Source organism: Temnothorax longispinosus, chromosome 1, assembly GCF_030848805.1.
Source record: "Temnothorax longispinosus isolate EJ_2023e chromosome 1, Tlon_JGU_v1, whole genome shotgun sequence".
Taxonomy (NCBI): domain Eukaryota; kingdom Metazoa; phylum Arthropoda; class Insecta; order Hymenoptera; family Formicidae; genus Temnothorax; species Temnothorax longispinosus.
The window spans coordinates 13,894,027-13,911,061 of NC_092358.1; the positions used below are offsets into that span (position 1 = coordinate 13,894,027).

Consider the following 17,035-nt stretch of genomic DNA (forward strand, 5'->3'; position numbering starts at 1 on the left):
AGCCTCGTGAATGGCCCTATTGTTCGCGCGTCAACACCTTTTGTTCTCAGCGGTACATCTGGCCAACATCTGTATGCCTCGCTACGCAGTAGCGCAAAGACTTCCGCATTCCGCTCGCTTTCACTTTTCGCACAAACATGTTTACGCTCGCTCGTTACCATTCAACGAGTCGAGTCTTGGAACAATCCAGAAGATTCTACATGCTTCTGCTCGCCAAGCGCTATGATTCCCTATGCTAAATCTTATCGCGGGTTCGCCCTTGCGGTTACGCTTCGCCTCCGCCTCGGGTTGCCTCCTTTGCTTCGCCGCGCTCGGAACCCATCGGTAATTGATGGATCGACTATGCGGCGTTTCCGCATTACGCTCTTACGTCGATAATCCGATTCTGCCTACGGTCGGCTATTATTTCGCTTTGTCGCGCTCGGATTGCATCGAAACTCGCTGGATACATTACCCGGCAATTCCGCTTCGCGTTTTCTCCGTCGATAATCCGATCCTGCCTACGGTCGGCTATTTCGCTTTACCGCGCTCGGATCGCATCGAAACTCGCTGGGTACATTACGCGGCACTTCCGTCTCGCATATCTAGATCGGCAATCCCATTCCGCTGTCGGTCAGCTATTTCGCTTTCCCGCGCTCGGATCGCGGCGAAACTCGCTAAATGGATTGTGTTGGATCTACACGTCATGCTCCTATATCGGCGAGCCGATTTCGCCATCGGTTGACGATTTCGCTCTACCGCGCTCGGAACTCATCATAACTCGCTGAGTGGAATACGCGGTGTCTATGCATCGCGCTCCTAGGTTGCTGAGCCTATCCCGTTGTCGGTCGGCTGATTCGCAATGCCGCGCTCGAAACTCATCGCAACGCGCTGAGTGGAATGCGCGGCGTTTATGCATCGCGCTCCTCGGTTGCTGAGCCTATCCCGCGGTCGGTTTGCAAGTTCGCGCTATCGCGCTCGGTACTTATCATAACCCGCTGAGTCGAGTCCGCGGCGTTCGTGCATCATTCTCTTAAGCTGCCGACCCGGTCCCGTGATCGGTTCGCAAGTTCGCACTATCGCGCTCGGAACTCACGTAACCCGCTGAGTAAGTCCGTGGCGTTCGCGCATCATTCTCCTAAGCTGCTGACCCGGTCCCGTGATCGGTTCGCAAGTTCGCACTATCGCGCTCGGAACTCAGCGTAACCCGCTACCGTAACCTCGCGCTCGTTCCCTTATCCCCGCGGAACCAGTTATTACCGGACAGCAAACTCAACCTTGTTTGCTGTCGCGCGATGCGTCCTCATGCTCTTGCATCAGCGTATGCGGTTAATAATCGTAACGAAACAAAATAAGAATCAAATAAAATACTAATTGGCCGGATCGCCACTTAACCCCTTAGACGGCTGTAGCCAAATCAATTCTACTTATCGGGGTTTTTTGCTTATCCTAGTTTCGATTTACTTATACCTAAATGATAAACGCTCGCGCCTATTTTTTATGCTGCCGGAGTCATTGCGTTCCTTTTATTTTTGTACATATATATCTCTATACTATATATTTAAATGTCTATATACATTGGTGGAGCCCTGGCTCTCCACACCGGACCACTAAGCGCTTTGCGCTTATTCGCTCGACGTCGCGGCGGGCGTTGCCTCGTCTGCCGACGTCCTCCGCGTCTGGTGCGCAGCCTCCTGGCCGCTCGTCCCGGCTGTTCACCCTGTGAACGTCTGTCGGTCGATCCGGGTCGCTGGCGTTGCAGCTGGATTATGGGCCGCTTAGCCGGCACCGGCCTGGTTGCCCATATCCCTTTACCGATGTAGTACGCATCGGTCAGCGCCGCCCCGGTCCTCGGCGAGATCGTGATGCCTCTGGCTGCGTCTGGTGGGTCGCGGTCATCGGACGGCTGCAACGGGGGCTGAAGCAAACCTCCCGGTCCATACCGAATATCTCGGTGTTCCGGCGGAAGACCTTCGCCCCGATAGTCCGTCCGCAGCGATGGGTGCGCGGGCGCACCTCGACCACCCCAACGTTTCCCTGAGTCACACGTATAGGGCCTCGCAAGATCCGAACGGCAACTCCGCGACGACCATTTATAATATCATGCGAAAATGGGACTTAAAGTTTTCGGGCGCGCGCGGAGAGGATGCCGAAACGTTTCTGTTGCGTATTGAAGAGTGACGTGAATTGATTCCCGTTGCGAACGAGGATATTTTACGGTGTCTTCCGTTCTTTCGATCGGGTATTGCGCTTTATTGGTTTCGCGGAAAGAGGGAACACCTGACGACATGGGCCGCGTTTAAGACAGCATGGCGTACACGTTTTGGAGACCCGGATTTTCAGTTCGCCCTCCGCGACGAGATAATGCGACGGACGCAGGGGGAACAAGAGCCTGTGACGGATTACCTGACGTGCTTAAATACGCTTTTCGATCGGTTATCGCCGCCGTGGCGTGAGGAGGAAAAGGTCGGCTACGCACACCGACACATGCGTCCCCGTCTACAGACGCAAATACCACGGGACTCGGTCCCGGATATGGACGCGCTTGAACGCTGGGCCGCACGGGCGGAGGCTAGCAGCCGTGCCGCACAGAACTATCGCGCTCCCCCCACGCCGGAACGCTCTTTCTTCCCGGATTTGGCATACCGAGCGCCCAAGGGTGCAAACCGCAATTCGGGAGGGAATCAACGTGACATGGTGGCCGGACTCGGCGTATCCACCGCGAATTCGGGTGAAACCGGGGCGGCCGCGAAAAATGAAAAGACGGTCAAGGCCCGCGGGCCGAAGGCAAATACCCCGGCCTGGACTATCGCCGCCGCAACAGGCGCGTCGGTCGGTTCACCGGCTCCAAAAATTTCAATATTAAATATTAATATATGTATAATATATACAAGTGTTAATAGAAATATTGTACTAATGTTTCTTTTCTATCTTTGTTTCATATATTTTCATCCCGTTTGTTTGCTTAAAATAAAATGTATAAGTTTTATAATTAATTTTCTTTATGTTGTCAATGAATACTAATTATTAGTAATGTTAATAACAATTGAAAATTTGAATGTAACCAGAAAGAATTTTTGCCGTCGATATTGGTTATCGGTAACAAAAAAAATTTTTCGCTGTCGATTATGGTTATCGGTAACTAAAATAAAATTCAGGTCATCGATAATGGTTACTGATTACCAAAATTAAATTTCGGTCATTTATATTGGTTACTGATAACCAAAATTTAATTGCCGTCATTAATAAGTGTTATTCGTAACCAAAATACAATTTTAATCATTCATAATGGTTATTTGTAATCAAAATTTTTTAATTGAAGATATTAACTCTTATACGATAACTTTAACATTTGTCTTATAACAGTTATGATGTCTGATTTTTAATATATATAATCCACAAAATGGTTCCCTTGAATATTAGAAATAAGCAGGTTAGATTATATTTATATTTTATTTATTAACATTAAGCTACGTTTTAGATTAGATCATATGCACGGGGGGGTATGAGGCGCTCCCCGGATTTGCGATTGGTCAACAAAATTTTCTCGAAGGACCAGAGGGCCCGTGCCCTCGCGAAAGTGTATAAAGCGAAGCAAGCAAACAAATATCAAAGAAAAAATGCGAGGCGACTCACCGTGTCGTTGCCCGGCGCCTCCTGGGTGTCGACGTCGTCCTCCCGTTGGCGAGATCTCTGGCGTGCAAGGCGAAAGCATGCAACAGTCCGGTATAGCAAACAGGCACGGACCGGCAGGTATAGCAAGCAGGCACAGATAGGCAGGATAGCAAGCAGTCACAGATAGGCAGGATATCAAGCAGTCATAGATAGGCAGGATATCAAGCGATTAGGCCTTCGTGGTCTGCGATGGGCGACCGAGCACTCCAAGTTTGCACACGCGAAACGGTAACGTGTGAGCTTCACGACGTTCGACTGATGAGTCCCTGCCGTAAGACGGCTGGCCAAAAATGTGTTTGCCGTAAGACGGCTGTCTTGCGAATATGTATGTGTGTGCCGCACGGCGGCTTGACGAAAAGTTCTGCGGAGAGATGTGTCCTCTCCGACTGTTTGACGAGGAGTCCCTCTCTTCCGTTCTCTCGGCTCGCGCACCTGCGAAGTACGGCGCGAGCGAGTACCGAATTCTTCTCATAATTGGGGATGCCACCCGTGGGCGGGCAGCACGAGTCGGGTGAGTCGCGCGAATATCGACAAGTGTACTAATCGCGATCCACCGACGTTTCGCTAATAGGCGCGATAATTCAACCCGGTATAACTGATCAATACAAAAACCGTACAATTAACAATGTGAAACGACAACACGAAATCAATCCTATCATTAACTACTATTTACACTATGATACACGGCGGTGCGCCAAACATTACCGCCCACCAAAATACACCGTATTTTCTACGTTTGAGCGAGTCCCTCCGGTGAGCCGTCCATCGGCAGAGGGCACAACTTCACCAGAGGGCGACTAAGGAGGCCATCCGCCGTCCTCACCGTAGCGACCCGGGCGACCCCGTCACGACCCGGATGCAATTCCTCGACGCGCCCTCGTCTCCACGCCAGAGGAGGGGCGTTTTCGGTTTTTAGAAGGACCAACGTGCCCTTTGATATCGCGTCAGCCGGCTTTAACCACTTTGGTCGTTGCTGGAGGGTGTGTAGATATTCTTCATGCCACCGTTTCCAGAACTGTTGGTGCATGTGCTGCACCAGCTGCCATCGATCGAGTCTGCCTATCGGCACCGGGTCTAGGTCGGGATAAGGAACCGCTACGAGCGGCTCTAATGTGATAAAGTGCCCCGGGGAGAGCACCCCGAGGTCGTGGGGATCCGAGCTGGTGGGGCACAAAGGTCGGGAATTCAGGATGGATTCTACCTGTGCTAGGAGGGTGCTGAATTCCTCCACCGTGAGGATCTGCGCTCCCACCACGCGTTTCAAGTGGGTCTTTGTCGCCTTAACCCCCGCTTCCCAGAGGCCACCAAAGTGTGGCGCGGAAGGGGGGTTAAAGGACCACTGGATTTGTTCTCGCCCTGAGGCCGCCTCCATGCAGCTGACGAGCTCGCGCTGAGCCCCCACGAAATTGGTGCCGCAGTCGCTGTAGATCCGCGAGCAGCGACCGCGCCTAGCGATGAAACGCCTCAGAGCTGACAAAAACGAGTCTGTAGATAAGGAAAAAGCAAGTTCCAAATGAACCGCCTTCGTGGTAAAGCAAACGAAAATGCACACGTACGCCTTGAACGGCGTTGCCCCGCGAGAACGACGATTATATACAAAGAAGGGGCCCGCGTAGTCGACCCCGGCGATTGAGAAGGGTTTGGCCTGACGTACCCGGTCGAGCGGTAGGTCCGCCATGGGCGGTTGCAAGGTACGCGGGTTCGCCCGGAAACATTGGTAACAACGCGACAAACAACGTTTGATGGCCTGATGGGCCCCCAGAATCCAAAAATGCTGCAGTAGTAGGTAATGCAACGCTCGACGCCCCGGATGCAAGTGTAGGCGGTGGGTGCGCTCCACTATGAGTTCCGTGAGCCGGTGTTTACCGGGCAATAACGCGGGGTGCTTGGCCTCATGAGACATTGCGGAGTGCGTGAGTCTACCGCCCACCCTGAGGACTCCGCGCGCGTCCACGAAAGGGGCGAGTTGTCGCAGAGGTTTGGAGCAATGTTGATTGCGTTTCAGCCTATCGAGATCCTCTGCAAAGCGACAAGATTGAACAACTTTAACGAGGTATAGCAGGGTCGAATGGAATTCGACTTGGTCTACAACAAGAGTTCTGTGGGGTGAATTCGACTTGAGTCGATTAACAAAACGAAGACAATAAGAGAATATTCTAACGAGTTTATCCAATGACGAAAAACGAGCGAGAAGCGAATCAACAACAGAAGCAGAGTTTACGACATCAGCAGGATTTACGACAACAAAAGCATGAGATTTTTCTTCCTCCGGAAAATCGTCAGCTTCCAATATCGTTTCTGGAGTGGGTTCGAATTCGGCGAGCCACGCAGGGCCAGTCCACCAAAGCTGGTGATCCACTAATTCTTGAGGAAACAAGCCCCTTGAGCAACAATCGGCGGGGTTAGACTTGGTGTCGACATGTCTCCAGCAAGAGATATCTGTGTTGGACTGGATGCGGGCCACACGATTACGCACAAACGTCTTCCAACGGTGGGGGGCCGAACGTATCCAGGCGAGCGCGACCTCGGAATCAGACCACGCGTACGTGCCGTCGATAGTAATCTTAGGCCGGAGAATGTTCCCGATATACTCCGCTAAGTCCGACAGTAAAACGGCTGCGCAAAGCTCGAGTCTCGGCAAGGTGATGGCCTTAAGCGGGGCCACCTTTGACTTGGCGCTGAGCATCCGAATCAGTACCCCGTCCTCGGCGACGATTCTGATATATACAACGGCTCCGTAGCCCTGTTCACTCGCGTCACAAAATCCGTGTATCTCCCGTCGGATTACGTTGGCCATGGCGATAGTACGAGGTATGCGAATGGAAGCTAGCGCGGGGAGTTCCGATTTGTATCGTCCCCATCGAGAACATACTTCCGAAGGAGGCCTATCGTCCCACTCTAATTTGAGCACCCAGAGTTGCTGTATCAGTCTTTTAGCTGCAAACGTGAGGGGAGTCAGAAAGCCTAACGGGTCGAAAATACGAGCCAGTTCCGAAGAATGGTGCGTTTGGTACAATCTCTGTCCAACGGGTGGACCTGAAAGCCGAAGTTGTCCGTTTGAGGATACCAACGAAGTCCGAGAACTTTGAGAAACTGATCTTCCGAGGGTTCAAACGATAGCAATGATTGACTGCAAAGCTCCGGATCAAGATCTGCTAAGACTGACGGATGGCTGCTGGCCCATTTCCTGAGCTCGAAACCCGCGGTCTTAAGCAAGGCTTGTAGCTGCCGCTGAAGCTCACGGGCTTCCCCCTCAGATTCGGCGCCCGCCACCACGTCGTCGACATAGACGCTCTCCTCCAAGACCGCCGCGGCCAGAGGGTAGCTCACTCTGCCTTCCGTTGCCAACTTCAACAAGCAGGCGATTGCCAGGAACGGAGAGCACGTCAATCCAAAAGTGACAGTCAACATCAAGTAGTCTAACATCGGATCATTCTCCGAGAAACGCCAGACTATTCTCTGGTAGTCACATTGACCGCGCTCGACCAAGATCCGAAGGAACATTTGTTTGACGTCCGCGGTGAGCGCCACGCGGCCTACCCGGAACCTCAACAATATCACGACTATATCCGTCTGTAACTTAGGCCCGGATCGCAATACGTCGTTCAACGAAACGCCGTTCAAGTCCTTCGCCGAGGCGTCAAATACGACCCGCAATTTTGTGGTAGTGCTATCCGATTTAACTACCCCATGATGGGGCAAATAGAATACAGGTCCGTCCACCGGAAACGGCCGTTCAATCATTTTCATATAACCGTTATTCAAATAATCCTGCATGAATTTGTTATAGTTCAATTTAAACTCTGCATCTAATTTAAAACGACGCTCAAGTGCGCGAAATCTATTTAGGGCTACTTGACGCGTGCCGACAAAACAAGGTTTATCCCTTTTGAAAGGATACGATACGACAAAACGACCGGACGCGTCCCGACGCGTGGTCTGAGCGAATAATTCCTCGCAACGTTTATCCTCCTGCGAATACGGTGGGACCGATGGAATCTCGTCTAGTTGCCAAAATCGACTAAGAGATGCGTCCAACGAATCGAGAGTCATAAACGAATGTGTGGATCCCGGCGCCTGCGTCGATACCGACCCGACGAGGACCCAGCCGAAGACGGAATTGAAGGCGTCTGGTAGCAAGCGACGAGGCCGATGCGGATTTTTTTGCCGAAGGTGATTTACAACCCTAAGAATGTATGCTATGCTTCGACCAATTTTCTCGATTGAAGAGAATCTTTCGAGCAATGAATGCACCGCGTCAGGCGGATCGAGCGCCACGAGCGATACAATTTTCTCCTCCTCGGTTGGAGGGGTTTCCGAACTGTGGGAAGGTTCCACTTGAGGCTCAAAGCGAGCGAGCTTGTGCAGGACCTCCGAATGAGGTCCGGCCGTTTGGCGAACCCCGACGAGCCCTCCGTGGTTGCGGGAGGGACGTGGCAGTACGCCAAGACGGCGGGATCCAATGACGCCGTGAGTGTGTGTGACTCGACGGTTATGACCTCCGAGTGAGGTTCGGCCGTTTGGCGACACCCGACGAGCCCTCCGTGATAGCGGGAGGGACGTGGTGATACGCCAAGACGGCGGTAATGCGGTCCTACCGTTCGGCGACACCCGAATGGTGATACGCCGAGACGGCGGTGTCCAAAGGCACCGTGAGTGTAGGTGACTCGACGGTGCGCGTTAACGGGGCGAGGGTGTAGGGCCTCGCCCTCGTTCAACGAGCTACGATTACGCGAATATCCTCGCCGCGAACGTGCCCAAGCGACGTGCGGACGAGAGACATCACGCGTGACGATGTGTGACCTCCGAATGAGGTCCAGCCGTTCGGCGACACCCGAAGCCCTCCGTGATAGCGGGAGAACGATGGTGCTACGCCAAAACGGCGGTAACGAGGTCCTACCGTTCGGCGCCACCCGAGTGGTGATGCGCCAAGACGGCGGTGTCCAAAAGCACCGTGAGTGTATGGTGACTCGACGGTGCACGATGAGTCATAAGGGACCCGGGACGGGGTGAGTGCGTAAGACTCGACTTTGGAATGCCAGAAAAACAACACAACCGTTCCGCTCGCCAAGGTGACAAATAACGGATGGCTCGGTTCGGATTCCTACGCGAAGGCTCAATGGAATGTTCCCGAGAGAATGTTCCTCAATTTTGATATAATAACGTAGCCGAAAATGACAATTTTGTTAATCGCAAGAGCGAATGGCGAACGCAAAAAGGGGGTATTAAATGCAGTGTAGAGCTAGCAAGGAAGAGGGTTGCAAGGGATGTACAAATTAAGAAAATAGTTGTATTAACGATCAAAATTATCAATTAGGTTGGCACAGGTGCCCGGTTACGGCGAGAAATGCACTCAAGTATTTGTTCAGATTAAGTTTCCGGCAATACATGTTGTGCGCGGAACTACGACACGAGCAGCGTATACGACATGAGCAGTACACACATGACACGAGCAATAATCCACGACATGAGCATCAATTACGCCAACTTCTTTGCAATTGTGATTATAATCGTAATTATAGTCTTTAATAGGATTACCTTGAGTGCTACAATATATTTTATACCGGGAACCAGTGCCGGCGAACAGTATATTCGATCGGTGGCAATGTTGTTTGCGAGAATTCCAACGATCGGAATAATAGTTTCCGTATGTATATTTTCAATATGTATTTCGAGTCTGGCCGAAACACACCCAGCAACAACGAAAATAATGTAGCGCGTTATTATGGAACGCGAGCTTACGTAGAAAAAATGTGTATATACGCTGCCGGCCCGTGACCGAGCGTCAAGGCCGTCGACGGCGCGGCGAGAACGTATGGCTTAACCGAGAATATTCCAATGTTGAATATTTCGGTTAACGACAATATTCAATAACGAACGACAAGAGCAATTAACCACAAAGCGATCAAACGACAAGTTTCCCGCGCGTATTCTCGTCGCGAAGCAATGTTGCGGCCGAGAGATATCGCGGCGGGTGTAGAATACGCGACTGATTAATTGTAATGCAATCGCGATCAAAACCACTAAGAAATGCTATCCACGAGCGAAAGGTCGGCGTTATTACTTTAGCGCGCGCATCCGGCTCGAAGGACCAATGCACGGGGGGGTATGAGGCGCTCCCCGGATTTGCGATTGGTCGACAAATTTTCTCGAAGGACCAGAGGGCCCGTGCCCTCGCGAAAGTGAATAAAGCGAAGCAAGCAAACGAATATCAAAAAATGCGAGGCGACTCACCGTGTCGTTGCCCGGCGCCTCCTGGGTGTCGACGTCGTCCTCCCGTTGGCGAGATCTCTGGCGTGCAAGGCGAAAGCATGCAACAGTCCGGTATAGCAAGCAGGCACGGACCGGCAGGTATAGCAAGCAGGCACAGATAGGCAGGATAGCAAGCAGTCACAGATAGGCAGGATATCAAGCAGTCATAGATAGGCAGGATATCAAGCGATTAGGCCTTCGTGGTCTGCGATGGGCGACCGAGCACTCCAAGTTTGCACATGCGAAACGGTAAACGTGTGAGCTTCACGACGTTCGACTGATGAGTCCCTCTCTTCCGTTCTCTCGGCTCGCGCACCTGCGAAGTACGGCGCGAGCGAGTACCGAATTCTTCTCATAATTGGGGATGCCACCCGTGGGCGGGCAGCACGAGTCGGGTGAGTCGCGCGAATATCGACAAGTGTACTAATCGCGATCCACCGACGTTTCGCTAATAGGCGCGATAATTCAACCCGGTATAACTGATCAATACAAAAACCGTACAATTAACAATGTGAAACGACAACACGAAATCAATCCTATCATTAACTACTATTTACACTATGATACACGGCGGTGCGCCAAACATATAATCTTATATGACTATATCATTCATATACAATTTTATTATTTCAGCTTAAATTATAAGGTATGTTTGCAAATAATACGATTAATATATTTGTTTATACAAACTATAATATATATTATATAACAGTTTTTTCACGAATTATTACTGGTAATTTCACTGTTTACGAAAATATTTAATAAAAATTAATATGTCAATTAAAAAAATTAAGTATCTTATGCAAAATTAAAAAAAAAGAAAACTTAAAATAATATATAAGCAATAAGAAGTGCCGTTTTCGGTCGAAGCGGATCTTGATGCTTAATAATATTCACAATATCAATATATTATGTAAATACATGTTTCAGTTTCTTAAATTGGCATCACTGCGTGCCAATATGGACTTTGTCGGACTTAAAACGCAATTGTGTAAATTGAAACTAAAAATAATATATTTTATATTAATTTGATATTGTCAAGTAAAATAATATACTAGAAAAATATTTATAACAGTTATACAAATTTATATGGATAGATCCATTATAGAGTATATATTCATATAGGATTATCTTTAACTTTATAAATATACTTTTACATAATCACACATGATAATATACTAGTATATAAAACCATATATGACTATATAAAGTATACTTAAAGAGATTTAGCCATATAATATTGTTCAAGATTATATTTCCATTTCTTATATAACCATATATAATTATATATTTACTAATATGAACAAATAAAAGGTATTTTTCCCGAGTATATAATCATATATGGTTATATATGGCCATATATAATTATATACTCTCATATATGGCCATATAATATTGTTTAAGGACGTTTTCCGGTCCTTATACTAGAGAAAATCAATTTTCTTAGGATTTTCTTGAAACTGTGAATATACGTTAATTTAGGTGTGCTTTATGCATGGTATAAATTTCAGTACCTCTTCCGAGATAAAAAATAAAGATACTGTTTCTTCGAAACTGTGCGGTAATGTAAACATTACCGCACTGTTTGACTCGTGTATGGAATCGGCTATTTGTCACACAGATGGCGCGCGCGTAATGGGCCACTTCCACGCACGTGTGATATAAAAGTTTTTTCTCGGAAAGTTTTTCTTAATTTCTCATCTGGATATTTCAGCGTTTATATATGTATATAAACGCTGAAATATCCAGGTGAGAAATTGAGAAAAACTTAATATCAAGACTCGAAAACTTGGCGTGCCCAAATAATAACATATAAAACTAATAACATTTATATATATAAATACATGCAGAGAACTGATAGAAAAAGAGCTAAATATTTCTTACTTAATGTGTAGGTAGTAGTACTAAAATTGTAACATTTAGATTATAACATTGATACTATATAATTATGAACTCATGCAGTTAATTGTATTGATCTCATGTTTATTTTTGAACAAAATCAATTTTTAAAACAGATCTTTTTTTTTTTTCCCTTTTTTTTTTTTTTTTTTAATATATACTTTGGTTTATGTACTTAGCATATTTTTTATTTTTTGTAAAGACTTTTTGAGATAATATATATTTTGGTATTCGGATATTTTAACAGATAATAAGATTTTCTTTTTCTCGCTGACTGTTTCGTGCCAATTTTGTATTTGTAAGACTGACAGCGGAAACTATAGAGCCCATGCTATCTCGGAAAAAATAATCGACAGAAGTAATGACAGTACAGACTGACAAATAAGTACCTAGTAAACGTAACCAAGCTCACGAACATGACACAGATGTTACATGTTAGATGGCCGCGCGAGCTCCGTGCAACAGCGAAGTTGCGTTGACGGGCTAATCCGTCTCGTGGCGCTTTCTCACAAAAATAATTTTAGATAAAATTTTGAACTTTAAGCTGGAATATCTCAGCATAGAAAAAACACTTAGAGTAAAAGTAAAAACAATTTTGTTGTATATATAATATATATGAACCCAACAAATCGATTGAGTCCATCCAGAAATGCATTGGTTCAGCTGAACCGATTATAGTTGAACACACTAACGTAACTGATCACATACCACTCAACATAATGCAACTGGAGATCTCAAGTAACAACTCAGTGAAATCTAAAATTTCTATGACGCCAGATTCGAAATAAATAAATTAGGAGGCATTATTTTTGTACCAACCTTCGTAAAACGCTAACTTTGTCAAAAGAGCTGAGACTGGCTGTTGGATTTCCGGTTAAGTCATGACATCCTACAACCAAATGAATGGTAATACATGAGTTAATGCTTAGATAATACCCGACGGCATGTGTTAGTGTTCAGATCACATGTTCAATATCACGTGATAGAAATATGATATTGAACACGTAATCTGAACACCACATACCGCCAGAATATCACAAAATACACGCACTAATACACGCACTACCGTCATTTTGTTGTAGAGTGTCACAACCAAACCCCGATCTCAGTTTTTCCATACCCAAAGCCCCAAGTTAGCGATCTACTATAGTGTATAAGACATCTGTGGCCTGCGCTCAACTAGTTGGACGGCGTAAGTATAGCGCCAGAAAGACACTCTCTTCTACCGTGTCTTTTTTGACAAAAGTATTTATTAAAAATACTAAAATATATTTTAAATATTTGTGTGTGTGGGTGTGCGTGCGTGTATGTGTAGTGTGTGTGTGTATGTACATAATAAAAATGTGAATAAAGACTTTCAAAAAGAAAAAACATTAAATCTCAAGTGCCTACCACCATCCGCGGCGTGAGAGTCGGGCAAACGACTTAATATATTGTTTATTCTTCAAGATAATTTTTAACTACATCTCAGAGAATAAAGAGAATAGACCGCAATACAGCTTGATCAATATGTTTCAAACGCTTCGGCTGTCTGGCCATTTTTATGTTTATTGCTGTATGTAGTATCCCGGGAAAAAATATTCATATCTGACGGTATATGAACATATATAAATGAGATATGAACATATATGAACATATATAAATGAGATATGAACAGATATAAGTTTTATATGCCCATATCTAAAGCATATATAATCATATATGGTTATATATCGCCATATATGATCAGATCGTACATTATACATGACACAAGATCTGATCATATAAGTTCATATATGGTCAGACATATTATTATGTGTAGCCAGATATGACACTATACATAATCGTATCTGGCCTTACATGGTCGTATATAAAGAATGTTCGGCCATGTATTATCAGATATAATTATGTATGGCCATACATAACTGTATCGGCACTGTATATGATCATATATGACAAGACGCGATGCTGTATATGATTGTATATGTTCGTATACGGCCGGAAATGATATGAAACATGATCAGATCTGTCTATATATGACCAGATTGGGATATAATGATATAAAATGTCCGGGAAAAATATTCATATCTGACAGTATATGAACATATATAAATGAGATATGAACAGATATAAGTTTTACATGCCCATGTATAGAGCATATATAATCATATATGGTTATCTATCGCCATATATATGATCAGATCATCGTACATTATAATGAACAAGATCTGATCATATATGGCGATAGATAACCATATATGATATATATGCTCTATACATGGGCATGTAAAACTTATATCTGTTCATATCTCATTTATATATGTTCATATACTGTCAGATATGAATATTTTTCCCGGACTTTTATATCCGCGAACAAAATGTCCAGGAAAAATATTCATATTTGACAGTATATGAACATGTATAAATGAGATATGAACAGATATAAGTTTTACATACCCATATATAGAGCATATATAATCATGTATGAACCTATATAGTCATATAATATTATATATGATCAGATCAGATATTGCATCTCAAAGTATTCAATAGATGGCATTCGATGGATCTGTTTCTCGTATTTAAAATTTGACAAACAGTGTTATAAGAACGGTATCAAAAGACACGACACTGTCTCGCACTATAGAGCGGCACAATTTTTGTATTAGTTGTATCGTAGAGTCTACTTTATAATAAAGTTGCACACTCTTAAAAAATAACTTTTGAAAATATATATACAATTTTCTGAAACTTACTTAAACATATATGTTTATACCTGATAAATATATAGTTCGTACCTGATCATACCTGATCAGATATTAACATATACAATAATACCAGATCATATATCCTCAGATCTGGCCAATTTCCATATCTGACCATATATGGCCATTCATATATGATCATATATGATCAGATATGAAATATTTTTTCCGGGATATGTGTATTTTGGGATCCATGTTCTATGTAGCTTGTATAATGCGCACAAAACTACTCTCCCGATAGACGTCCACAGGCTGTGTATAATTTGAAGTTCGGGCGCAGAGCATCCACACGGATTTCGAATCCGATTCAGTGCGGTTAGCTTATTCGGGCTTTGGGCACGCAATTGGAGGTAGATCGGACGTGCCGGCCTGCTGACAAGGAAAGCAGATAATAGAGAAAGCTCTACTCGGTGTAGTAACGTACGACGCGACGTCCGTTCAGAGAGGAAATCCGATATTGACGTAATTAGACTATACCGACGGTACTAGACATTTCACGTGCCATGACACTATCCGTTCAAGGTATATGGTCAATGTAGGATTTCATACTGCTGACTCATATCTCGGCCGTAGTTAGATATCCATAATTTCATCATTTTGAAATTAAGTTGACGATCAATACAGAATATCTAATGCAAAAGCCGAATGTAGACGTGCGCCCGCGCAGATTTCTGATACTATATATTTGATATCTTTAAGTGGCTTAGATATAAACAGATATTACGAAATAATTAACACGCAACCAAATTTCTTCAAATTGATAGAAAACATGATTATTTTGATTATAATAAATATTTACATTTACATTAATATTTGCCCTTGTCTATAACTTTAACAAGCTTTACTTTTTTTTACAATTTTGTATTAAAGATTTTTTTACAATTCTTTGAAGTTATTTCTTTTCACAATATAAATATCATTGTTTCATCGTAAGATATTTATATCAGAAAAAGAGAAGGGGGAAAAAAAATTGACCGCCCGGGAAAAAAACTCTCTTATAATGTCTTATATGATCATATAAGAAGCGATCTTATATGCTTACATATGAATTTTGGCCTGATAAGAACTTATATGGTCATATATTAGGGACTTGAATAAGTTCTCGCTGTTTCCCGATAAATGGCGTTTATCTTAGCTTTTTTGAATCAGGCAATACTACAGCCAACTTCATCGTGAACCTCCACCACTAGGGCTCGAAATAACGGTATATGTTATTCCGCCGAAGTGTAAACAACATATTTTTTTATAGCGTTAAACATGTCGAATTTGTGCCAAAAAAAGAGTATTTGCGGGAAATTTTACTGCATTACTTTTTTCAAAAAAAATCTGCAGCTAAAGCACATAGAATTCTTGTGGAACTACGGCGACTATGCTCTGTCGGAAAACAACATGCAGAGATTGGTTTTAGACGCTTTAAAATAATGATTTTGATGTTAAAGATAAAGAACGCTCTGGCGCACCGAAAAAGTTTGAAGACGAAGAATTGGAAGCATTACTCGATAAAGACTCAAGTCAGACGCAAAATAACTTGCAGAATCATTAGGAGTTGATCACACAACAGTTGCCAAACGTTTAAAAGGATTAAGAATGATTCAAAAGCAAGGAAATTGGGTGCCGTACGAATTGAAGCCGAGAGACGTCGAACGGCGTTTTTTTTTCACGTGTGAACAGTTGCTCCAACGGCAGAAAAGGAAGGTTTTTTGCATCGTATCGTGACTGGCGATGAAAAGTGGATACACTACGATAACCCGAAGCATAGAAAATCGTGAGGTAAGCCCGGCCATGCACCAACATTGACGGCAAAGCAGATATCCATGGTTCCAAGCTCATGCTCTGTATTTGGTGGGATCAGCTGGGTGTAGTCTATTATGAGCTCCTCAAAACCCTACGAAACCATCCACGGGAGATCGCTATCGACTACAATTGATGCGTTTTGAGACGAGCATGAAGGAAAAACGGCCTCCAATACGAGGATAGACACGACAAAATTCATTTCACAAAAAACAGCGAGAACTTATTCAAGTCCTAATATGATTATATCATACTTCTTATCATACTATTATAAAACCCGACTGTTTGTCTGTCTGTCCGCGAACTACTTATTCGTTAATGGACCGAAATGTCAAGAATTGTATATGAAGTAGGGGTAGAATATTTCCCGGAGAGTGCTATAAAGTATATATTTTTTGTTACCGAGCTATTTTTTGGAAGCCGGTACCGAAATATTTCCAATTTTCGTGAATTAATTAACCTAAATCTCAAAGAATTGTATATGAAGTAGGGGTAGAATATATATATTTCCCGGGAGTGCTATAAACTGTATAGTTTTTTGTTACCGATCTTTTTGGGAACCGGTATCTTTTGAAAATCGGTTACGAAATTTTCCAGAGGAGGGAGAGAGAGAGAGAGAGAGAGAGAGGAGAGAGAGAGAGGAGGGGAGAAGGAGAGGAGAGGTACTAAGGGGAGAGAGAGATAGAGAGAGAGGA

General features: G+C 44.6%; 2 protein-coding genes across 2 annotated transcripts; both read right to left on the reverse strand.

The window, feature by feature from the left end:
• Positions 1-4,384: 4,384 nt before the first annotated feature.
• On the reverse strand, positions 4,385-6,451 carry LOC139822280 (uncharacterized). Its single transcript, XM_071793897.1, has one exon. The coding sequence runs from the start codon at positions 6,449-6,451 to the stop codon at positions 4,385-4,387; it is 2,067 nt and encodes a 688-aa protein (XP_071649998.1).
• A 167-nt stretch (positions 6,452-6,618) lies between these two features.
• LOC139822288 (uncharacterized) lies at positions 6,619-7,707 on the reverse strand. The gene has a single exon (XM_071793902.1). It carries the CDS (start codon positions 7,705-7,707, stop codon positions 6,619-6,621), a length of 1,089 nt encoding a protein of 362 aa, XP_071650003.1.
• Positions 7,708-17,035: the final 9,328 nt, after the last annotated feature.

Excerpts from the sequence above, each read along its gene's own strand:
- LOC139822280 (XM_071793897.1), bottom strand. The coding sequence starts at position 6,451 with ATGGCCAACGTAATCCGACGGGAGATACACGGATTTTGTGACGCGAGT.
- LOC139822288 (XM_071793902.1), bottom strand. The coding sequence starts at position 7,707 with ATGACTCTCGATTCGTTGGACGCATCTCTTAGTCGATTTTGGCAACTA.